Below are 25899 nucleotides of genomic sequence, written 5' to 3'. Positions count from 1 at the left end.
CCTGCCTGTCTATAAAAAAACTTTTATTGGAACACAGCCATGCCATTCATTACTATCTATGGCTGCTTTTAAACCATAAAAACTGAGTTGAGTCATTATATCAGAAGCCATCTGTCTCAGAAAGCCTCAAATGTTTACTTTCTTGTGCTTTAAAGAACACAGTATGCTGATCCCTGAACTCTTGCAATGCTGTGCCAAAGTATTTGACAATTTCCTATTGTGATCCCCAGGGATAAAATAGGAAAATATAGACTAGACAATGTATGTGAATTTAGAACAGGTTGAATGATCATTCCCAAAGGCCAGAGGTCATTTCAGAAAGAATGATCTGTTAGGTTACTAGAGAGCCATACCTATATATAGTCCATGGCTATACTTTCCTCTTTATTTTCAGTTATATTCCAACTCAGTGTTTCTCAAACATGTTTTGGTCTTGGGGTCCTCTTTATACAAGGCCCTTAAAGAGCTTTTGTTTGTGTAGGTTATATTTATCTGTTTTTACTGTATTAGAAAATAAAACAGACATTTTAAAAATATTTATTAATTATTAAAAATAACAATAATAAATCCATCACATGTGACTATAGATATACTTTTATGAAAAATAAGCATTTTTATATTTTCTTTCATTGAGATATAATTGACATATAACATTTGTTTCAGGTATACAACCTAATGATATGTATTATGAAGTGATCCCCATAAGTTCAGTTAATATCTGTAGCCATACAGCTATATAGTTTTTTTTTCTTGTGAAAACTTACAAGATTTACTTTCTTAGCAATTTTCAAGGATGCATATAGTACTAATAACCATAGTCAACATGCTATACCTAATATTTTAATAACATTTATTTTGTAACTGGAGATACCTTTGTATCTTTTGACCCCATTCACCTATTTCGTCTGCCACCCACTCCCACTCTGGCAACCATTAATTTGCTCTCTATCTATGAGGTTGATTTTGTTTGTTTGTTTGTTTGTTTGTTTTAGATTTCATGTATAAGTGTTACTCAATAGACAATATTTGTCTATCTCTGTCTGGCTTATTTCACTTAACATAATTCCATCAGTATCCATCCATGTTGTCACAAATGGCAAAATTTCACTCTTGAATGGCTAATAATACTCCTGTGTGTGTGTGTGTGTGTGTGTGTGTGTGTGTGACAGAGAGATATTTTCTTTATCCATTCACCCATTGAGGGATACTTAGGTTGTTCCCATATCGTGGCTAGTAATAATGCTACAGTAGTGAACATAGGGAGGCATGTATCTTTTCAAGTTAGTGTCTCATTTTCTTTGGATAAATACCCAGAAGTGGAATTACTGGGTGTAAGATAGTTCTATTTTTAATTTTTTGAGGAACCTCTCTACTGTTTTCCATAGTGGCTACACTGATTTACATTCCTACAAATAGTGCACAAGAATTCTCTTTTCTCCACATCTTTGCGAATACTCGTTATTTCTTGTCTTTTTGATAATTGTCATTCTAACAGGTGTGAGGTAGTTTGATTTGTATTTCCCTGATGGTTAGTGGTGTTAATCATCTTTTTACTTACTTAGTGGCTATCTATATGGCTTTGGAAAAATATGTCTATATATCTATTTACATCTGTTGCCCATTTTTTAATATTGGACTGTTTTCTTTTTTTGCTTTGGAATTATAGGGGTTCATTATATATCATAGATATTAACCCCTTATCAGATATATGATTACATATATTTTATCCCATTCTGATGATTTGCCTTTCATTTTGTTAATGATTTCCTTCACTATGCAGAAGCTTTTTAGCTTGATATAGTCCCACTTACTTATTTTTGGGTTTTTTGCCTTTGCTTTTGGTGTCAGATCCAAAAAAATCCTTGCCATGACTGACATCAAGGAGCTTACTGCCTGTGTTTTCTTATGGAAGTTTTATGGTTTCAGGTCTTACATTCAAGCGTTCAATCCATTTTGAGTTAATTTTTTTTATATGGTGCAAGAAAGTGGTTGTTTAATTCTTTTGCTTGTTGCTGTCCAGTTTTCCCAACACCATCTTTATCTTACTTTATTAAAGATCTAAGTACTGAAATACTTAGAAATAGATGATGTTAAATGGGAAAAATTGTGACAGTTTAAATCACGGATCATCTGAAATAACACCTTTCTTTTTGAAATTTGAAAGTCAATAGCATGGTAAAAAGACTCAAAACCATTTATTTGTTGTTAGGGAAATGCAAATCAAAACCACAGTGAGGTACCACTTCATACCCACAAAGATGGCTATAATTAAAAAGAGACAATAACAAATGTTGCTGAGGAAGCAGATAAATTAGAACCTTCATACATTGCTGGTGAGAATGTAAAATGGTGCAATAACTTGGAAAATGGTATGGAAGTTTCTCAAAAGTCTAAACATAGAGTTGCCATATGATCTCGCAATTCTACTTCTAAGTATATACTCAAGAAAACTGAAAAATCTAGATCCACACAAAAACTTGTACATGAGTATTCATAGCAGCATTATTCATAATTACCCAAGTTGAAAATAACTCTGAATATCCATCAACTGGTGAGTGAATAAATAAAATGTGGTACTCTAAAAATTACTTCATTTTATTATTCAACAATGAAAGATAATGAAGTACTAATAAATGCTACAGCATGGATGAACTTTAAAAGCACACTAAGTGAAAGAAACCCTATCACAAAAGACCACCTATTCAGTGATCCCATTTATAAGAAATGTCCAGAATAGGCAAATCCTTAGAGGCAGAAAGTAGATTAGTATTCGCCAGAGACTGGGAAGAGTGGGAAATGGAGGGTGACCACTAATGGATACAGAATTTCTTAGAAGGATGAAAATGTTCTGTAATTAAATAGTGCTAATGATTGTATACTCTTGTATACATATTGAAAACCAATGAAAAGCAAGCTTAGGAAAAGAAGCAAAAGAAACTAGGTGGTTTTTTGAGGTCCCTGCTTCTCCAGAAGCCCTCTCAAGTAGAGTGTTTTTCTCACACCTGAGACTATAAAGCTAGAAACCCCCTGTAGCTATGTCCAGACTGTTTCTGCTTTTTGGATATACCAATCTGTTCCTTGCTCATTGCTATCATCTCTGAACATCCTAGTGACTCCCCATCATTCCTTGAAGATACTAGGCTCTGGATCACTTCATCTACTTCAAATTCATAACTCTGTCCTCTCTCATGACCATTTCTTTAATTTCACCTCAGCTACCCATTCCCATACACTGTGGTTTTATTATACAGAAAGACTAGTTTTCAGAAGTACAGAGTACTTATTTAGATGATAAAAGTTCAGTAACGGTTACAGTAGCCCTGATGGCAAAGGATATTAGATCCTGTTTTGTTAAACAATACTGTGTGCCTTCCCTCTACTTGTAATCCTTTGCAGAAAATATAATAGGCTTTGGAATTTAGAGTAAGAGAGCTATACTGAAAAGTTACTGGAATTCTGGAATACATTTGTTTTACTTATTTTAGCAACCTTGTATATTTCATATTTTTATTTTTTCCTTTAGAAGTTATAATGTTTGTAAAACAATTCAGCAGGTGACTAAAAACTCTAAGTTGTGATGTTCTTTTATTTTGGTTTAGCAGAAACAAACAACTTTTGAGCAACCTGCATTTTCAGTTTCAAAGCAGTCACCACCAATATCAGCACCTAAATGGATTGATCCAAAATCTGTTTGTAAAACACCCAGTAGCAGTGCGTTGGATGATTACATGAGCTGGTAATGCCTTTGATGCTTGGTTTGGCACAATAGAAGTAACATGGGCTTCAGGGCCAAATCTATAGTTGAATCCTGCTCTGTTAAAGAGTTTCCAAACTTCTGTTATTTTTCTGAGCATCAGTTTTTTCATCTGTAAAAGGGGAGGGGAAGAGGACTACAATACATTTTTAAGGATTGTTCTGAAAGTCTGTTAAATCTGTTCCTACAGTCTATAAATACTCTAAATATGTAAAACTTCTTGATAATTTGCATTGCTACATGGATAGCTGTCTACTGAGAGAGATATTTTGAAGATTAGCATTCTTAGACTGGATAAAGGATAGTACATTTTATAGCAAAGGAGGTGTTCATTGGTATGTGATAGTTTCTGAAAGAGGTTGGTTATGTAGCTCACTCAGTACTGAGGGTGTTCTAAAGTAAAAGACTTGGGCAGATGGGAATGAGGGATGCGTGAAGAAATTGGATGGTTAGTGGTGATTGACAGGAAATAAGGATATTGCAAAAGCAAGTTAATGATATTTCAAAGAAAGGAAATAATGGAATGTGGCACATCATATCACTCAGCTTGTGGGCATATTTTTAATATATTTTTAATGTCTTAGAGAATAACTTAAGTCCATGATGCTTTTTGCTTTTCATTTTCACAATGTACTCTTTGATCTTAATTAGAACTGGCCTTATAAATGAGGTTTTATAGCCTGGTGTCTTACCGATTTAATACAGTTTTGCTATATATTACCTCATTTTATTATACTTTGGAATATTTTATAAATAGTTGCTAACTAGAATCTTGATGTAGTTCTTTTTTGTGAAGTTAGGTTATTTATTGTCTACAAATTTTTGTAGAATTTCGTCATGCCAAGCACCATTCTAGGTGTTGAGGATGTGGCAGTAGATAGTGAGCACAAATGTGAACTCAACAGCTTTAAGCTCAAAAACCAAACTCCTCTGATGTTATTGGCTTTTAGATATTTCTAGCAAGCTGTTAATAGAACATGATTATTAAAATGCACTCATAAACTCTGTGACCATCCTAGGCTAATGTATGCCTTGGCTAAATTCTTATTAAGTAACCCCCAACTCCATATTTTAAATAGCATTTGACTAATTTTACTAGTAAGAATTTCTTGTCTAGGGGTAAAAAGTACTTTCAGAAAGAATTGCCCCCAAATAAAATTTCTAGTGATGGTGTACCTAGAATAATTAATTTAACTATATTATGAAAACTGACCTGGATTCTGTTTGATGTAATAGACTTGTTTATGTGTATCTTTGAAATCATACAAAAACTGAATCAGAATCTTGTTTTTACAATTTACATGTTTTAAACTAACCGTATCTTTCCTAGTTTTAGAACTCCAGTTGTAAAGAATGATTTTCCACCTGCTTGTCAGTTGTCAACACCTTATAGCCAACTTGCCTATTTCCAGCAGCAACAGCAACAAATACCTGTTACTCCACTTCAAACTTTACAGGTTTGATAAGCGTTATTTATGATGGTATATGATTAATGTATGATCAAGTCCAAAGATTATATTTTCCCAGCAGCTAGTTGTTAGGAATAGCTTTAAGAACTTTCCATTCTTAGTTCTATGAGGTAGAACTCTTTTCTAATATCCTCCTAAGGAAGCCTTGTGACTTTAAGAGGTTAGTCATTAAAGAAACGAATGAAGTTTTTTTTCATTAACTAGGCCAAAAATCCAGCTTGAAGAGCTAGACAAAATTTCTCTTGTATTTGAGGTTCCTTTTTATTCCATTTCACTATTTCAGTCTGCTATTACTGAGGAGCCTTATCATTGGCTGATTGATGTATAGGTAAGTTTTCAAGAATATCAAAATAGCAATATAAGATGCTACTAAAATATAAAGTAATTATTTTTAAAAAAGGAAATTTTTTGTTAGTGAAGCAATTGTACTGCCATCTAAAGAAAAAATACTCCTGATATCAATACTAAAATTAATTTCTAATAACTGAGAGGTGGCTTAATACTGGTAGAAAGCTTGAACTCTGAAGGGAAACTTTCTGACCATGAATCTTGGTCTCACTACTTACCAGCTGTGTAAACTTTTGTAAGTTACTTAAATTTTCCTTGGCCATTTCATCATATATAAAGTGGGAATTACAAAACCGCCTACCCTATAGGATAATTTTGAAGATTGAATTAATTAATATATACGTAACTTACAAAAGCATCTGCTACTTAGTGAATAATAAAAGTTAGTAGCAATTGTTATTTAAATAAACAGAAAGAACAACAACCAAAAAACCACACAGGTAATTAGCTATTTCAAATTAAGAGATAAAAAATTTAGCTGACAGAAAATAGAACAGTGGTTTCCAGTGTCTAGAAAGAGGCAGGAATGGGGAGTTACTGTCTAATGGGTATAAAGTTCCAGTATGAGATGATAGATGGTGGTAATGTTTGCACAACAGTGTGCATATACTTAATCTTAATGACACTGAGTTGTATGTTAGAAATGGTTAAGATGCAAATTCTTTGTTACGTATATTTTACAATTTAACAGAACAAAAAAGGCGGGCACTTCCATGGCTCAGTTAAATGCATCTGCCTTCAGCTCAGGTCATGAACCCAGGATTCTGGCTCTGTGCTCAGCAGGAAGCCTGCTTTTCCCTCTCCCACTCTCCCTGCTCGTGTTCCTTCTCTAACTGTCTCTCTCTCTATATATCTCTCTTTCAAATAAATAATTAAATAAATCTTTTTTTTTTTTTAAGGGAGGGGCACTTGGGTGGCTCAGTCGGTTAAATTGACTTAACTGACTGAGCCACCCAGCTGCCCCAAGAGGAATAGTTTTCTGGGGATTGAAGAAAAATAATAAATTACAAAGAAAGGAAGATGATCAGGTTTGCCTATATACATTGATTCAAAATACATATATTGAGCTATTACTCATGTCAGATCCTGTTTGAGTTGATACCTACAAGTCAAATTATGGTTAGGTGAAGTTGCCAAGAGCCTTTTAGAAAAGGCCATTGTCAGGAGGAAACTGAAAAGGGGCTAGAATGTGGCTAGAGCTCAGGCGGGGGTGAGGTGATCCTTAGGGTTCTGCTGGGACCTTTATTTTTATTTATTTATGTGTGTAGTATGTAAGTACGTAAGCTCTTTGCCCAGTGTGGAGCCCAACCTGGGGCTCAAACTTGGCAACCCTGAGATCAAGAGTCTGATGCTTAATCGACTGAGCCACCCAGATACTCCTCTGCTGGGCTCTTTAAATTTTACTCTGAGAGGGATATGAAGCTGTGCAATAGTTGGTAGCAGGTAAGTGAAGTGATTTTATCTGCATTTTGAAAAATTACTCTGGCAACAGTGAGGAGGATGGACTAAGGGAGATGTGGAATGACCTATGTAGGAAACTGAGCTCCACATGTATTGAATCAAATAAGACAGAATTACTTTACTCTAAAAACTGTCAGCAGTTTCAGCAGTTAGGGGGAAGAAACACTGAACTGCCTTTTTCCCCTCTCAGAAATTCTTAGTTTAGATATGAGAGGATTTTCCAAAAAGGATGAGGAGCAGGAACAAGTAGTGAAAAACTTTGGTAAAATTGTAACTTAATGGAAAATAACAGGTACATATTTCAAAACCTAACACCTTTTTTTTTTTTTAAAGATTTTATTTATTTATTTGAGAGAGAGTAATCACAAGTAGATGGAGAGGCAGGCAGAGAGAGAGAGAGGGAAGCAGGCTCCCTGCTGAGCAGAGAGCCCGATGCAGGACTCGATCCCAGGACCTTGAGATCATGACCTGAGCCGAAGGCAGCGGCTTAACCCACTGAGCCACCCAGGCGCCCAAAGCCTAACACCTTCTTATAGAAAACATATTTCAGGGATGCCTGGGTGGCTCAGTCAGCTAAACATGTGCCTTCACCCAGGTCATGATCCCAAGGTCCCGGAATCAAGTTCCACATCAGGCTCCTTGCTCCTGCTTCTCCTTCTGCCAGCTACTGCCCTTGCTTGTGCTCTTTCTCTCTCTCTCTGACAAATAAATAAATCTTTTTTTTAAAAAAAGGGAAAAGAAAACATACTTCATGACTCAACAATGTTTTTTAACCCTAGAGGTTAAAGAAATTAATATCCTTATCTTTTATATTATGTAGAAGATTACAGGGGAATTCTAACATTTGGGGATCTAAAGCAGGACTTGGTTAAATTGAGGTTTTTTTCAGAACTTGTTTCAACTTAATCAGCTAATAATGTGCTCTTGTGTCTTCAGCTTCCTTGTCAGCTTGGAAGGACTCCTTCCATTGCACTCCATTGGTGCAAAGCATTTATAGGTCTGCAGAGAGCCCTAGTGTACAGGAAGGAAAGAAGGGGAATGTTGCACTAGGGCAGGAGCAAAAAGTTTGCTGAAGTGGATGCTGAAGTTCAGATTAACTTACGTGTTGAAGGTCACCCAGCAGAAAAAGGGCATTGCTGAAATTTGCATTTGTCTGATTGACTCTGGAGCTTTAAGCACCTTAGTATAATGCTTTCTTTATAATGTAATGCTAAATGAGGAGAAAGAATATAGATATAATTGTTTTTTTTATGTAAGTAAAGAGGTTTTTATAAGAAAAAGGAATAATGGGGTTCCTGGGTGGCTCAGTGGGTTAAAGCCTCTGCCTTCAGCTCAGGTCATGATCCCAGGGTTCTGGGATCAAGCCCCACATCAGGCTCTTTGCTCGCCGGGGAGCCTGCTTCCCCCTTTCTCTCTGCCTGCCTCTCTGCCTACTTGTGATCTGGCTGTTAAATAAATTTTTAAAAAAGAAAAAAGAATAAGGTGAAAAGTAATAGCTTGTGAGTTTGTATATTGGAAGAGATCTTAAATCATTTTACGTTTCTAAAACGTACAGGTGAACCTAATATAACATTGTATGTCAACTGCACTTAAATTTATTTATTTATTATTTATTTGACAGAGAGAAATCACAAGTAGATGGAGAGGCAGGCAGAGAGAGAGAGAGGGAAGCAGGCTCCCTGCTGAGCAGAGAGCCCGATGCGGGACTCGATCCCCGGACCCTGAGATCATGACCTGAGCCGAAGGCAGCGGCTTAACCCACTGAGCCACCCAGGCGCCCCCTGCACTTAAATTTAAAACAATTTTTTAAAAAAAGAAGTGGGGGCATCTGGGTGGCATAGCCAGTTGAACATCCCGTCCTGGGATTAAGCGCTGAGTTGGTTTCCCTGCTCAGTGGGAAGCCCTGTTTCTTCCTCTCCCTCTGCAGCTCCCCCTGCTTCTGCAGGCACTCTCTCTGTCAAGTAAATAGATAAAATCTTTTAAAATAAATAAATTAATTAAAAAGCAAGTTAGAGGGGGACACCTAGGAAGTTTACACATTAATAAATTTATTTCTTTGACTAAAATAAAGTAAATTTCCTCCTTAAAATATTGTGACTGGGGGCGCCTGGGTGGCTCAGTGGGTTAAGCCTCTGCCTTCGGCTCAGGTCATGATCCCAGGGTCCTGCTCTCTGCTCAGGAAGCCTGCTTCCCTTCCTCTCTCTCTGCCTGCCTCTCTGCCTACTTGTGATCTCTGTCTGTCAAATAAATAAATAAAATCTTTAAAAAAATAATAATAATAATAATATTGTGACTGATACTTAATTACTTAAAATTTAAGATAATTTCAAAATTGGAAGCATTTCACTCTACTAAATGCAAGCTAATTTCTCAGGCATATTCTTTGCACCTTTGAATCTTTATATTTTTTAATTATTTAGATCTCAGCATCCTCTTCAACAAATGAATGCATTTCAGTTAAAGGAAGAATGTATTCTATATTGAAGCAGATAGGAAGTGGAGGCTCAAGTAAGGTAAGTATCTTAAATGTTTAAGAGATAAAAATGTTTTAAACTTCCTTTCTTTGTCTTTTTACCTTTTAGGGCTCTTTTTTCATAGCACCTAGGGGCCTGTATTGCTTTTGAGCCAAAAAACCCTTCTCATCCCCTGCTCCCATTTCCTCTCTACAAGTGACATATCTCTTTAGGCCTATCTCTTAATTTCAGTTCTCTGTTCTTCCCTCTGATGTCTTGTGCTTCCAAATTTCTTCTCTAAATGACATTAGTATTGACTTCAGGATGGCAAATGAAGCTATATCACAAACTGTCTTGTGTGAATAATATTTTGAATAACATTTTGGGCTAATTCGGCAAGATATTTGATTAATTTTTTGAGTTTTTTGAGTTTTTCTTTTCAAAAACAGTTTAGTAATGTGAAATTTCTGGAATTGGAATTTGCTAAATTTATCTGAGTTCTAAATTAATACAGTTCTAATTCTCTGGGTGGAAAGCACCTCAAAAGAGTTATCTATACTTGTACCATCTTTAGTTCTTAATCTGTTCTCAAATCTACTTAAGTCTGATTTTTATCTTCATCCCTCACCAAAACAGTTATCAGGATCACCAATGATCTCCATATTTTTTGCCAAATCTAATTCTTAGCTTTAATTGTGGGTTACTCAGCATTTGGGGCAGTTGATTGTTCTTGCCTTGTTGAAACTTTTTTTGCCCCCATTTGGCCTCTCTCAGTTTTCCTCTTCTCCAACTGGCCTTTCCTTTCCAGTCTTCTTCATGTCTCTTATCTTAATGACACAATGCCCCAGGCCTCAGCCCTTGATCTCTTCTCTTCCTAAACTCACTTCACTCCTTTGGTGTTGTCCAGTCTCCTGAATTTAAGTATCCTGTATATGCTGATAATTCCCAAACATATTTCTAACTCAGACCTCTCCCTTGAATTCCAGACTTATATATCCAGTATGACTGCTCTCTATCTCTTCTCGGGTATCTACCAGGTATTTAAAACTTAATATGTCCTGAACATTACTCTGGCTCCAGTCTTTCCCAGTTCAGTAAATGGCAACTTTGTTCTTCCACTAGTTAGGCCAAAAACTCTGGAATCATTGACTTCACTTTCTCTCTCACATACATCCAGCCAATCAGCAAATCTTGCTGGTTTTACCTCAGAGGATATCCAGCATGTGACTATTTCTCACCACCGCTACTGTTAACATTTTGGTCAAATCAGCTGCCATATTTTCACCTGGTTTGTTATAATAGCCTTCTTAGTCTCATTGATTCAATCCTTGCTCTCCTGGTGTATTTTCACATAAGAGTCAGTTTTCCTCTAGACATCCTCATCTCTTTGCTCATCCTCTTTGCTCAAATGTCTTCTCAATCAGGCCTTCCTTGACCACACCTCCCACCTTCCAATTGCTGGTGAGCTCCATTTCCTTCTTTATTTTGCTCTGTAGCTCATCTTCTAATGTGCTCTGTAATTTCCTTCCTGCATTTGAATGTGAGTTGCATCAAGGTAGGGATGTTTGTCTGATTTCCTCAACAATATTTGCTCTGTAACCTGAAATAGTGCCTAGAATGTAACAGATTAAAGTAATTTGTGGATGAATGTCCTTACTCAACTCTTGCTGTTTTAAATTGTTAAGGATGATCTATGAAGCAAACCCCATTGGGTTTAAGTTTTATGTATTTTCTAAGCCAGCTAACAATAACTAGATATCTTTAAGACTGCTGTGTTAGCTTATTATAAATAAGGTAGGTATATTACGATGTGTAACAATTGTTCAATAATATTAGTTTCTTTTTTGTATACATTTTCTTCTTTCCATTGTCTCAAATTTCAGGCATGAGAACAAAGGGACAATACAATTCATTTTTATCAATATGTTAGAATTACCTGATTTAGTTGCTTTAATAGGAATTCTTTGGTTAATATTTATTATTCTTTAGTTATATTTGAATAGTGTCAAGGTGTGATATTAGTGGCATGTTTTCAGAGGATATAAAATGATCTTGCTGATGTTTTAAACATTTTTTCCTTGGAGCATAATGACAATCCTAGCTTAAATTAAGAGCCAGGTGATAAAGGCTTGACTGGCCCATATTTTTTTTTTTTAATATGATTACCTTTAATTGTTATAGTGGAGTTGAAAAAATCACCATGCCTCAGAGAAAGAGAGCAACATGCTTTATGAAACAGTGTTCTATTCTAGAGTTTAGACAGTGACCAACATATACTGTATGAAGAGCATTTAGAAAGGTCATGGGGGCAATTAGGAATGGTCATGACACTGGCCATTTCTTTAACTATTTCTATTTCTTTAACTTTCCATGAAACTGAAAATGATAACTGGTCCTATCTCTATGAAATGGAAATAAGGGCTACCTAATCATTAGTTGTTGTAAGAGTTTTGCCAGAGTAGGGGCAATAGGGGAGTGAAAGCACATACATGAAAAACTTGATTTAAAAGTTTTCATTTCCTCTAAAACTTTGAGATCTTATTATGTTGTTTTAATATCCTGCAAATCCTCTTTCTGTTAAACCCAACAACTTTAATAGGTTCTAAAATGTACACTTTATTCTGTCCTAATAGGCCCTAAAGATAGTAGGTAACTTTGCTGCACTCCAAATATATCATCTTGGTCATCCTTCCAAACCTGTGTGGTAGATACTAGTAACAAAATTTTAATTGTATTAGAGTAGTAAATACTTCCAATTCTCTGAGTAAGGCTGTTTACCTTTTACAAAGTGCCTTTATATATTTTAAAATTCCTTTTATCTCTTCCCTTGTTATTTTCTGCTGTCTTTCCCTATCACTGTTTTAATGCCTGTCCCTGTCTAATTTGCTATGTGTGCAAGTAAAACTGGTAATACTTTGTTAGAGTTTTGTATTTAAAACTTTAAAGTAACTAAGCTTATTAGTGCAGTTACAATGCATGATTCTCATAACATTTCCTTTCGTATTCCTTGCCCCAACCTGCTGGGTAGTCAAGGTTAAATGGCTTTTGAGTAAATGATATTTTATTTCATTGAGTCCAAAGGGATAAATGAATGTAATTTTTCTTGCTTGCCCAGGCATTTGTATTTATATTCATGCATTTCAGAAGCCTCAACCCTATTGCATATTTGTTGAAAGTTAGACACATTAACAGGGTTTTCTATTTTTCAAAATGTATTACCTGCCCCAACAACATTGGTTAAAAGTTAATATCATTATAGCCGGAGCAGTTTAATCTGGACCTCAGAGATCCTGACAGTGGGCTTATAGGAACATCTTGTTCCTATCAACTTGACTTTGAAAATTGGACCTAATCCACTTTTCACAACTGAATATCCATATAGCTTACAATTACTACAGATTTTAAAATACTCTCTACCACATGAATGAAATGTCAGTTCCAGGCATGATGGAAAAAACACCATCTGTGAAATGAATTGACTCTTTATGACAGCCCTTAGATGTTCTTAACATTTTTGAATGTCTTCTTCTTTAGGTTATTTTCCTGGTTAAGGCATCTGATAGAGTTACAAATATATATGAAATTGCACTTATCTTTTTTAAATGTTAATATAAAAACTTTTTAGGTTTACTCCTTTGCATTATAGAATGCCCATTGTTGGGGTGCCTGGGTGGATCAGTGGGTTAAGCGCTCTGCCTTCGACTCAGGTCATGATCCCAGAGTCCTGGGATCGATCCCTGCATCCAGCTCTCTGCTTAGCGGGGAGCCTGCTTCCTCCTCTCTCTGCCTGCCTCTCTGCCTACTTGTGATCTCTATCAAATAAATACATAAAATCTTAGAATGCCCATTGTCATAGGTAGCTGAGAATGGTCTTTTAACTCTTCTAAGATTTTTTCCCTTCAATACTCAAAATAAGCCCAGCTTTCTTTGATTATTCATATCAGTATTCCTTAACCTAAAAGTCTAATAAATAGAGAAGTCTTACGATAATGTAAATGTAGTGCATTCTAAACTTTTTCTTTTGTTCTACTATGTAGGTATTCCAGGTATTGAATGAAAAGAAACAGATACATGCCATAAAATATGTGAACTTAGAAGAAGCAGATAATCAAACAATTGAGAGTTACCGGAATGAAATCGCTTACTTAAATAAACTACAACAACACAGTGATAAGATCATCCGACTTTATGATTAGTAAGAATTTTTTTAATTTAAAAAGAAAATTATTTTTGGTATAATTCTTTAGAATTAGTGAATCTTAATAGTATAAACTAACCATGTATTGTTTTGGATTTTTAATTTGTTTTTAATGGCAGTGAAATCACGGACCAGTACATTTACATGGTAATGGAGTGTGGAAATATAGACCTAAATAGTTGGCTTAAAAAGAAAAAATCCATCAATCCATGGGAACGCAAAAGTTACTGGAAAAATATGTTGGAGGCAGTTTACACAATTCATCAACATGGTATTTTAAAATCTCTTCTTATGCAGAGTTATAATAATCATTAATACTGTCATCTTAGAGAAATACACTATTAATTTTTAGGTATTTGTTATTGGCACCTTTAGACAAGATAAATATTTGGAAGCTCATTTAAAGATGAAGGGACAAAACACCTTTTCTTTTTTCTTTAAGATTTTAATTATTTGACAGAGATCACAAGTAGGCAGATAGGCAGGCAGAGAGAGTGGAGGAAGCAGGCTCCCTGCTAAGCAGAGAGCCTGATGCGGGGCTCGATGCCAGGACCCTGAGATCATGACCTGAGCTGAAGGCAGAGGCTTTAACCCATTGAGCCACCCTGGTGCCCCAAAAAACCATTTCTTTAAAGCATTTTTACCAAAGGATATAGTGCATGAACTCAAGTCCCCACAGCCATAATGTATCCATAATGCAAAATATACCCATATCTTTTTTTTTTTTTTTTAAGATTTTGTTTATTTTTTTGACACAGAGAGAGATCACAAGTAGGCAGAGAGGCAGGCAGAGAGAAGGGGAAGCAGGCTCCCCGCTGAGCAGAGAGTCTGATGTGGGGCTCGATGCCAGGACCCTGAGATCATGACCTGAGCCAAAGGCAGAAGCCTCTGCCCAATATATCCCCTCCCCTTAACTCACTGAGCCACCCAGGCCCCACCCACCATATCTTTATTAGTATTAACATAGTCCATTAACTGGGTCTCCAAGTAGTTCGTGATAGCAGATCTGAGACTTTGGGGTTTGGGCATCTCAAAAATCTGAGATGTTTATTTCTCTCATTCTCTTGGTCATTTTGTATGGGAGTTAGTTTCATTCTTTTTCAATTGTTAGCCCTAAGTTTTTTTTGTTTGTTTGTTTTTTTACTTTACTTGGACTAGGTTCTTTTTAGGACTTCTCTGCCTTTACTGTATCCTTTTTTAAAAAATAACATTTAACTTAGATAATTGTAATTTTTTTCCCCTCATGTCTCCTGTAAATTAAAAGATAATTCATCAGTGATTAAGGTCAGGGTTGTAGGGATTAGGGTCTTAACACCTGGCAGTATAATTTACAATGTTATATAGTAGTTGGTGAATCACAGTGGTTTTAAGATTATTAACTCTGAAGCCAGACTGCCTGGGTCAAGTCTGGCCCTGTCACTTAAGGCTATATGATCTTGAACAAATTACTCAAGCTCTTTGTCTTAGCTTCCTCTCTTAAAAAGTGGGGATAATAATAGTACAGTAATTACCCAGTGCTGGTATGAAAATTAAGTGATTCAATCTAAGCAGCAAACTTAGAGGAGTATCTGGCACATAGCAGGTGCTGTTTCTTTTTAGAAAATATTAAAAATGAACATTTAATTTGATTGACTAAAGGAATCAACTTGGCCAGTAGATTGTGAAAATTTTTGATACTTACAATGTTTTACATTGTTTAATATTACAATGGATTTTTATTCTAAAGGCATCGTTCACAGTGATCTGAAACCTGCTAACTTTCTGATAGTTGATGGAATGCTAAAGTTAATTGACTTTGGGATTGCAAACCAAATGCAACCAGATACAACAAGTATTGTTAAAGACTCTCAGGTAAGTGAATGGTTGGTTACCACACACTACAGTTCGATTCCTTTTTACCCATAAAGCATTTTGCTAACAGGGATTTTATTTTTTCCCTCCTCATTCTTTAAAGGACTTAAAACCTTTGTATAAGAATAAATACTTTAAGAATCAAAACCAGGGATGCCTCGGTGACTCAGTTGGTTAAGTAGCTGCCTTCGGCTCAGGTCATGATCCCAGCATCCTAGGATCGAGTCCCACATCAGGCTACTTGCTCAGCGGGGAGCCTGCTTCTCCCTCTGCCTCTGCCTGCCATTCTGCCTGCCTGTGCTCACTCTCTCCCAATCTCTCTCTGACAAATAAATAAATAAAATCTTTAAAAAAAAAAAAAAAAGAATCAAAACCATATTTAATACACTTTAGTGTAGGAAGCCAATATCAGGTAGAAATAAATTGAGCAATTTTGAATGATTTTCCTATAGTTGAAGTAGAGAAGCAGTAATACCTATCTTGGAGATCATCTTGGTCATGATCTTGAGTTCACCTGAAACCATCTCAGAAATACCTGGTAACAACCAAAGAGGAAATTTCAGTTACATATTTTTCATTGTCTCTGAGGTAAGATTATTTCATTCTTCTGGAGAAGTAAAGCTTTTCCTATCACTTGCATTTTAAAAAATCCTTTTTTTTTTTAGTAACTTTTTTAAGATTTATTTTTCTTATTTCAGAGAGAGAGCAAGCAAGCAGCAAGTGCAAGTGAGGGGAGAGGCAGAGGGAGAAAGAGAGAGAAAATCCTTAAGCAAATTCCCCGATGAGTGGGAAGCTCGATCCGAGGTCCTTGAGATCACGACACAAGCAGAAATCTAGGGATGGCCACTTAACTGCCTGAGCCACTCACGCTCCCCTGAAAAAAATTTCTCAAGTGGGCCTTCATAGTGGAAACACCATAATGAGTACTGTACCCAACTGCATTTTTCTAATAGGATATGCAGTCATAAACTTAATACATTTGTCCCCATAAAAACTAAGGTGATGACACTAAAAAATAACTAAATATAATCCTGCTTGGAGCCAATATGATGTGTTCCGCATATGCAGGTTTTTGATGTGGATCTGCCATAATCCTAGAAGTAAAACTAGACCTTTTTTAGGAGGAATAGATGGACAGTATGTCCTTGAAAAAATTCTATTTGACAGTGACTTCTCTTTGTATTGTCAGTGTGGCTGAACATTAGAGCTCCTGGGTGGCTTAGTTAGCTAAGTGTCCAACTCTTGATTTCAGCTCACATTGTGATCTCAGGGTCATGGGATGGAGCCCTAGGTCAGGTTCCCTGCTCAATGGGGAATCTGCTGCTCTTGATCTCCTGCCCCTCCCCTGCTCATGTCCTCACATGCATGCAAGCATGCTCTTGCTCTCTAACATAAATAAATAAATTTTTAAAAATGTACGGCTGAACATTTAGTTGTAAATCAGCTTGAAGATATCCTCTATGGCAAGGTTCTAAATACAGGTATTCTTTGTTTGAAAACAGAATCATTTGTTTTAGAATAAAATAAATGCCTCATAAGGTTGGCATAATCTGACTGTGGAAGCTCTTGCATGATTTATATACCTGCCCCATCTCACTCTGGACATAGGTCCGGGGAATACTTGGAGACATATCTAGAATTTTGATAAGTTGGTTGGTTGATTTTTTTTTTTTTTTTTTTAAGAAAAGCATTTTGGGTCTATTCCAGCACAGAAATGAGTGATGTTAATTCCTTCAAAATTTATGACTTTTAATATAATTTTAGCATCAATAGTTTTTATGGTAGTTACTCTTCATCATCACAGAAAAAGCTCAGCATTCTGAAAGGAATAACTTTTCTGATTATGAATCTAATTTGCTAGAGTTGTAAAGAAATTTATGTCCTAATATTCTTGTCAGTTACTTGAGTTTTTAAAAACTTACTGCAATATTTGTAATCATTCACGTTTCCAAGAGTCTAACATCTGTGTTTTAAAAAATCAAAGGCAAAATAAAGTATTTTCATTGATTTGTGTTTTCTATGATTTGGCATACAGGTTGGTACAGTTAATTATATGCCACCAGAAGCAATCAAAGATATGTCTTCCTCAAGAGAGAATGGGAAATCCAAGTCAAAGGTACTATGAAGGTTATTTACATCCCATTTATTGGACATCAATAGGGAATGGGCTATACACTGATTAAACTTAACAGCTAACTCAAAGTTGCTTAAGTTCTAAAACTTTTTAGGCCATTATGGAGACCTTGCTTTCTTAAGCAAATTGTCATGGGATTTAATTTCACTGTTATTTATTGATTTAAGACTGTTCTTTTACTATTGTGCTTCTATGATGTCTCAACAATGTGCTCCAATAAGAAATGTTACCAGGATATTTAGAGGTTTTAAAATTAAAAGTAGAAATTAAGATTAAATTAGCTCTGATTTGGACACCTTAAATGGTATTGAATTGATAATGTTTAAAGTCTTTGGTTTCTTCTTTGGTTCTTACATTTTTATCTCTTACTATTTATTTATTTGTGAATTCTGCATTACCAAGTGTAAATCTCATCTGTAATTTTTTTCCCAGCTTGCCACAGGCTACTTTCCTACTTACCTTATTTCACCACCTCAGTGAGCTTTGTGTTAGTCTCATTAGTGTCCCTTGTTGGACTCCTTTTGCCTGCCAGGATGCCTCTGGCTTCCAAACTAATCCTTCTTCCTCTGGAACAATGTCACACTGTATGTGCAAGCACACGTTTAATGCAAGGACCTGCATTCAAGCAATAGATCAACCTTTTCATTAACAAATATCTTTGTGACTTAACTTGCCTACTTTCTTCATCTATAAATTAAGTTTACAAATAATACCATTAAAAACTAATTGAGGGGCACCTAGGTGGCTTAGTCGGTTAAGGTCGGACTCTTGATTTTGGCTCAGGTCAGGATATCAGCAGGGTCCTGAGATTGAGTGCACACCCCCTCCACACCTCGGTCAGGCTCTGCATTTGCATCTCTTTCTCTCTCCTTCTGCCCCTTCTGCTCGCACACGTGTATGCGTGTTTCTCTTTCTTTCAGAATAAATAAATCTTTTAAAAAATAAATAAAAATAAACAGTAATTGAAGATTAAATAAGAAAGAATATAAATCAATACATTATCTAGTTCAAAATAATTGCTTAATGAATGTAATTACTAATTGTATTTTCTGTCCTAGAAAGTTGTGGCTTCTAAATATCTTCTCAGGGGCGCCTGGGTGGCTCAGTCATTAGCATCTACCTTAGGCTCAGGTCATGACCCCAGGGTTCTGGGATCAAGCCCCGCATGGGGTTCCCTGCTCAGTGGGAGGCCTGCTTCTCCCTCTCCCACTCCTGCTTGTGTTCCCTCTCTCTCTGTTTCTCTGTGAAAAAAAAAATAAAATCTTTAAATAAACAAATAAATAAATAAATATCTTCTCAAATAACTGATATAATATTATGTCAGAATCTCTCATAAAAAAATTTTTTATATCTTTAGCTTCCCCTTTTAATACTTAGATTTGTTGTCTTTTTTCTTCTTGGTTAGACTTACTAAGGTTTTGTTAATCTTAAAAAACAAAGTCTTTATTCTGTTTTCACTTGTTCTCTAATTATTAGTTTCTGCTTTTATTTTTATTATTTTTATTTCCTTCAGGTTTCTTTCTCTTTTTTTCTAGTTTCTGGGATTTTTTTAAAAGAATTTATTTATTTGACAGAGAGAGAGAGAGAGCACGAGAGCGCAAGCGCGAGTGTGCGCGCATAAGCAGGGGGAGCGGCAGGCTGAGAAAGAGGGAGAAGAGAAGCAGGCTCACTACTGAGCAAAGAGCCATTGTGGGGCTAGATCCCAGAACACTGGGATCATGATCTGAGCCAAAGGCAGACTCTTAACCTACTGGGCCAACAGGTGTCCCTCTAGTTTCTGGACTTAAATAATTGCTAATTTAATTTTTGTAATCTTTTTAATTAAAACTAATTTTTACTTGGAGTTTTACTTTAAATTCTACCTAGACATGTTTTGTAGTATTTGTTATTTTCATTAACTTCTAAAATGTGTGATTTTAGTTTTAAAATACTATAAGTTTTTTTTTTTTTTTTTTAAGATTTTTATTTATTTATTTGCCAGAGAGAGATCACAAGCAGGCAGAGAGGCAGGCAGAGAGAGAGAGGAGGAAGCAGGCTCCCTGCCGAGCAGAGAGCCCGATGCGGGGCTCGATCCCAGGACCCTGAGATCATGACCTGAGCCGAAGGCAGCGGCTTAACCACTGAGCCACCCAGGCGCCCCTATAAGTTTTTTTTTAAGTAAGATTTATTTTGAATTGCATGTAGAGTTCAGATTTTTCAGTTGTCAACTCAGTGCTTTAATATTATGAGTAAATCTCCGGTCATTTGAAACACCTGCTATCCAATGGCCTTAGTGATTCTGAATAGAAGACAAATTTTTTATCTCAACATGTGAGGTAATCCCTCCTGGTAAAGAGCTCAGCTGTTCTCAAATTACTTTCCACTGAATATCTATTGGCTGCTTGGAGTTTCTGTTCTGAGATCTATCAGGCACATTCACTATTTCCCTCTTCTTTCTGTTTCAGCTACCTCTACCATTCAGTTTTTGTGGCTGCTGGTAGTTTGTCTCCATTCATATTCTGGGGTTCATGAGTAGTTTTTTACTTAGTTTTATTGTAAATATTTTCTGTATATGGTTTTGCTAACAGACTTCTCTATTTTGGGATTTGGACAGATTGAAAAGTGATGCTGTGATCTAAAAAGTAAAACAAATAAACAAAAAGAACAGACTCATATATAGAGAACAGTGATGGTTGCCAGAGGGGAGGAGGCTAAGAGATTGTGCAAAATGGGTGAAGAGGAGTGGGAGGTACTGGACTCCCATTTACAGAATGAGTAAGTCAGGGGATGAAAGGCACGCACAGAGAATAGAGTCAGTGGTATTTTAACAGTTGTGTGATGACAGGTGGCAGCCACACTTAAGGTGAGCATAGCATAGTATGTTGAGTTGTCAAACCACTGTGTTGTACACCTGAAACTAATGTAACGTCTGTCAACCATACATCAATTAAAGAAATAAATAAGAACAACTATTGCCACAGCCACTGCCATTTTTCCATAATTTGAAATTCTTTTAAATCCATGATTTATTTAGAAATTGATTTAATTTCCAGATGGTTAAGTTGGAGGATGGTTTTTAATCATTATTAATTCATTTTTAGTTTTCTTTGTGTTCAGATAGTGGAATCTGTTTTATCTGCCATTTTCTGAAAGGCATGTGACAGTTTCTCTACCACTCCCCCCAAGAGAATTTAATACAGTTTTTACTTAATATAGTTCTATTAAATGTAGTTTCAATGCATAGATATTTGTGACTATCCTCTCCTCTTAGTTGGTCATTTTAAATTTTAAATTTGGCATTTTACAATGGCTTTTCCGTTTTTAGAAGTATACTGCTATGTTCCTACTCTCTTTTTCTAATATTAATATTCCTATTCTACCCCCCCTTTTTTTTTGCATTTGGTTATGTGTCCATTTTTTTTCTTTTTTCCTCATTTGGTTTAGATGAATTTTTTTTGACAACATCTATATTTTGTTTTAATGTATATTTGAGTATCTGCCTTTTAAAAGGAATTTAACCCTTCTCATTTATTATTCCCACTTCTATATTTTATCTTATTCTTGTTCTTTTTAAAGTCAAAATGATGATTGTTTTAATATTGCATTATTTCTAATGAGAGTATTTAATGCAAAGAACACTTAATAGGAAATAACATTCCTTGATTACTTACTATACTCAGAAATTACTCTCTATGGTTATATGTATCTCATGGTTATATCATTCATTTAATGACCATGACAATATACTTTTATTATTTCTATTTTAGAGCTGAGGAAATGGATCTACATAGAATTACTAGCCAGTAATAAGGCCAGGAATCAAATCTAGCCCAGCCTGGCTCTAAATGTATTCTTGGGTTTAGGATAGCTCAACTTAAACATTAAAAAAAAAAATCTATGCATACTTATATGTTATGCATTTATATAAAAATTTATCCTAATCCTGGGGCACGTGGGTGGCTTAATCAGGTAAGTGTCTGACTTTTGATTTCGACTCAAGTCATGATCTCCCTCAGTGGTGAGATCAAGCCCTGCCTTGTGCTTAGCACAGAGTCTCCTTGGGATTGTTTCTCTTTCACTCTCTCTCTCTCTCTGCCTCTGCTCCTTCCCCCGCTCTCACCTTTTTGATCTCTCTCTAATAAATAAAATATTAAAAATTATTTATTGTAATCCAATAATTTTGGAGAAAACAAGTAAATTTAAGACTTGCAGTTCTTTACTTTTTAATATTTTCACAAGCTGACAAGAACATAGTATGTTTCAGTTGAAATATTTTAATTATGAGTTTGTTAAGAGACATAAAGGAAAGCTCATCTCTTAATAAAATAACCAAATATAGCAACTAGATATATATACTAACCAAATATAACAACTATATAAAACTAGAAAAAGATATTTTTTCATGTAAATCTAATCTAGTACTTGTCCATTCATTGAGGTTTAGTTATGATTTTAAATGTTAGGGATTTTATGTGTACATGTGTGTATAAAATATTCTTACATATAATTTTATGTTAAGATTATAGCAACTTAGTATTCTTTTTTTTTTTCCCTCCTAACTAGATAAGCCCCAAAAGTGATGTTTGGTCCTTAGGTTGCATTTTGTACTATATGACTTATGGGAAGACACCATTTCAGCATATAATTAATCAGATTTCTAAATTACATGCCATAATCGACCCTAATCATGAAATTGAGTTTCCTGATATTCCAGAGAAAGATCTTCAAGATGTGTTAAAGGTAACATTAATAATATATGAATATAGAAGAACAGTATTTCATATACTCAAATTATTTGCTTAGAAGAAATAGTTGAACTCATTGGAATTGTGTAACTGGCTTTGATAAATACATCTGGTCTATTGAAAGGAATTCCTGAATGAATTACTTTTTAAGTCATGATAAGTTCACTTTGAAGGTGTTTTAAAAATCGCTTCTCGGCCTTTTGGCTAAGATCAAGTGAAGGTGTTTTAAAACTTACGAATACTTCGGGATTTTGCAAAAATGACTTGTGAAATAATCTTGTTACTTCTGAGTAGGCTATCTAGAAACCAACTTCTGTAGTATGATACAATCTTGAATAACACTTTATATCAATATTACATAAGAAAACTTGATTGTGTTTTAATTCTTATTTTTATAGTGTTGTCTAATAAGGGATCCTAAGCAGAGGATATCCATTCCTGAGCTTCTGACACATCCTTATGTTCAGATTCAAACTCACCCAGGTACTTCTTTGAAAATCAGTTTATTAGTAACTACTAATACAAAGAGATGTCTAGCTATAACAAAAAAACAGAATATGAAATGGCTTCTCATCCCAGCCTGCCTCCTTCCATAAGGAAGATCCTTTTATGCTAAAATACTAACATAAATGAAATTCCTTTTTTTTTTACTTGCTGGCATTCATATTTACTTATCCTAGGTAAGTGCTATGATTAGAGGCCAGTTAATTGTGCTGTTAATCAGAATGTATTTGTATCTGACATTTATGAATTTATATTTTATATTGGTATGGGCATGTTACTGATTATATGTTTTGGCAGGTAACCAGATGGCTAAGGGCACCACTGAAGAAATGAAATATGTTCTGGGCCAACTCGTTGGTCTGAATTCTCCTAACTCCATTTTGAAAGCTGCTAAAGTAAGAATGTCTATTCTCTTTCTACATTACTTTTAAATGTTCTGTATAGTTTAGTGAGTAAGACACTTAGGTAATCCAAAGAAAAGTTGGTCTAATCATTACATCAACTATGAAGCATATTTCTACATTTAAATACTTAATGAGTGCTTTTTGACAAATATAGACCTGGTTGATTCACATTCTTATTCTGCAGACAGCATAATTGAAAGTATTTTGTCGTATTAGGTACATTCCTAAAATTGCTGTCAGATCTCAACTGGAATAAATTTCATAAGGAATTTGTCATTTAAATCAACAACATTCTTAACACAGCTTTTGAATTAATTTCTTCTAGTCATTTTTTTTTTCCAGAAGGCATCTTGAGAATCTCTGTGTTTGTTATATATAATGGCTTAAAGCTGTATACAGCAGTCAGAACATTTCTCAAAGCAAATGTCTCAGACCTTCCATTCAGCCTTCCAGTGTTTATTTCTATCTATACCACCATTTTTTAATCTCGTTGCCATCACACCCCTAGAGCCCTATATATGCTTATTGACCAACTGGTTTAGTTACCAAGCAGTTACTAATTATTTATTTCCATTATAGTGTTACTATAAAATTATGGTACATTAAAAACCCTCTTAGCTCTCTAAAGCCAATCTAAGATATCAAAAACTTTGATACATTCTAGAGGAATTTATTATACATTCACTATTATATTTGCATTCATGGCATTAAGGTAAATTTTTTCTTAAATTTTCTTGTGTGCTTGTGGTTAAATCAGTGTCTTTACCAATTCAAGTTGGACAAAATTTGTTTTCTAATTTTACTCTATTTCATATCCATGTTTTAAATTTCTTACCAGTATATTATTTAGGGCCTTTTATAAATAAAATTGAAATGAATTATCTTTACTACTAAGGTTATGTTATGTGTTCCTTCAGGGTAGAGATGTGTGTTATCTTTATAAAGGTTGGCTTAGTCTTAAATCTTTTAAAATATGTAGATTTAATATAGCTAATTCTGTTTATTTATATAACTATTTTTAAGGTTAACTGTTTATTAGTTGAAATATCATCTGATATACATCTGATGAGTGTATTTTAAGGTGTAGCAATTTATCTAAGACTGGATCTATTTAAGAAAAAATATGGGAGAGTAAGGCCTTTAAGATGTATATATATATGCTTATTAATGACTATGTTACATTTCTTTCATAGAATGATGAAGCTGTATCTCATGATAGTGGATTCTTAGGTCAAGCTAGGTGTTTACTGTTCTTAATTATCTTCAATCATTTATAAAATAATTTTCTAGTTTTAAGAATAAGAGAGAAATTCACTACATATTAGAATATATGTAGTTATCTTTACTCATCTGATAAGACATTGAATTTTAGAAGTCACAAAACAGGTGTGTGTTTTTCATTTCAGACTTTATATGACCGCTATAGTAGTGCTGAAAGTCATGATTCCTCTTCATCCAAGACTTTTGAAAAAAAATGGGAGAAAAAATGATTGGCAGCTACTCATAAGTTGTCAGATATCACCTATAAAATATACAGACTATTGTACTCTTGATTCTCTGTGGAAATCTGCTTTTAAAAACGACTTCACCCTAAGATGTCAATGGCAGAAAAATTCAGTGCATTAACTTCAAAAGAAAACTGTAAAAATAATAACCGCTAATAATACTGTATATATTAAGTTGTTTTCTCTTATTCTTTCCTGTAAATCTACTCTATTTGATACCATTTCACATTTAGAATGGTGGGTGAACAACTGAAATATATTCTGAAGAACTATGTAAATAAAGCTTTGTAGCATAAAATGACACTAAAATGTAAAAATTGTATAATTATTTTCTTTAAGCAAATGTACTGCTGGTGTGGCAGCATAATTCTTAATAAAAATTGAATTAAGGGAAGACACAAAAGTAGAATTTAGTAAATGAACTTCAAGAAGAAAATTCCAAAGGGTTTGCATTCTAAAATAGATTTCCTAATTGCTTTATGGTACTGATACCGTCCAGAGTTTTAGGGCTGTACTTTGATGATTCTTTTAATTCTCTCTGATTCTTCATGATATCTATTGCTTGGTGTTTAGAGTATCATATTAGCTTTTTATTTCTTTAATTTTATTTATTTATTTTTAAAGATTTTATTTACTTATTTGACAGAGAGAGACACAGTGAGGGAGGGAACGCAAGCAGGGGGAGTGGGGGAGTGGGAGAGGGAAAGAGAGGCTTCCCAAAGAGAAGGGAGCCTGATGTGGGGCTTGACCCCAGGACCCTGGGATCATGACCTGAGCCAAAGGCAGACATTTGACAAGTGAGCCCCACCCAGGCAGCCCTATCATGCTGGCTTCTGTGGTATAAGTTATATAGGACATGCCCTCACTATGTGACTTGCTTGGTAATTACAAATGTAGTCTTAGAGTCTTCAGGACTGAGTCTAGTAGACTTTGTTCCCAACCCCTTTTCTTTTCTTTTTTTAGATTTCAATTGGCCTATTTAAAAATTAAGCCTTTTAGATCTGGTTTAGGTTCACAGCAAAACTGAGGGGAATGTGTAGAGATTTCCTATATAGCTCTCGCCCCCATACATGCACAGTCTCCCTCATTATCAG

At 35.0% G+C, this 25899-nt stretch overlaps 1 protein-coding gene across 7 annotated transcripts in view; it reads left to right on the top strand.

Annotated features, from left to right (window-relative positions):
- TTK (TTK protein kinase) overlaps positions 1-25208 on the top strand; it is a 43111-nt gene extending 17903 nt beyond the window's left edge. For 5 of the 7 annotated variants that reach the window (XM_044246736.1, XM_044246744.1, XM_044246779.1 and 2 more), the window contains 11 exons: positions 3600-3736; positions 5085-5211; positions 9453-9545; positions 13523-13680; positions 13803-13954; positions 15410-15534; positions 17570-17650; positions 22211-22387; positions 22791-22875; positions 23194-23291; positions 24707-25208. In XM_044246736.1, coding sequence (XP_044102671.1) covers positions 3600-3736; positions 5085-5211; positions 9453-9545; positions 13523-13680; positions 13803-13954; positions 15410-15534; positions 17570-17650; positions 22211-22387; positions 22791-22875; positions 23194-23291; positions 24707-24790 — 1317 coding nt within the window. In that variant the 3' untranslated portion in view covers positions 24791-25208. The remainder of the gene's footprint in view (positions 1-3599; positions 3737-5084; positions 5212-9452; positions 9546-13522; positions 13681-13802; positions 13955-15409; positions 15535-17569; positions 17651-22210; positions 22388-22790; positions 22876-23193; positions 23292-24706) is intronic. The other 2 variants (XM_044246770.1, XM_044246761.1) reach the window with 1 other exon arrangement.
- Positions 25209-25899: the final 691 nt, after the last annotated feature.

Source organism: Neovison vison, chromosome 1 (genome assembly GCF_020171115.1).
Source record: "Neovison vison isolate M4711 chromosome 1, ASM_NN_V1, whole genome shotgun sequence".
In the NCBI taxonomy this organism is placed as follows: domain Eukaryota; kingdom Metazoa; phylum Chordata; class Mammalia; order Carnivora; family Mustelidae; genus Neogale; species Neogale vison.
Note: the sequence above shows the minus strand (reverse complement) of the source record. Positions and strands in the feature narration are given on the sequence as shown.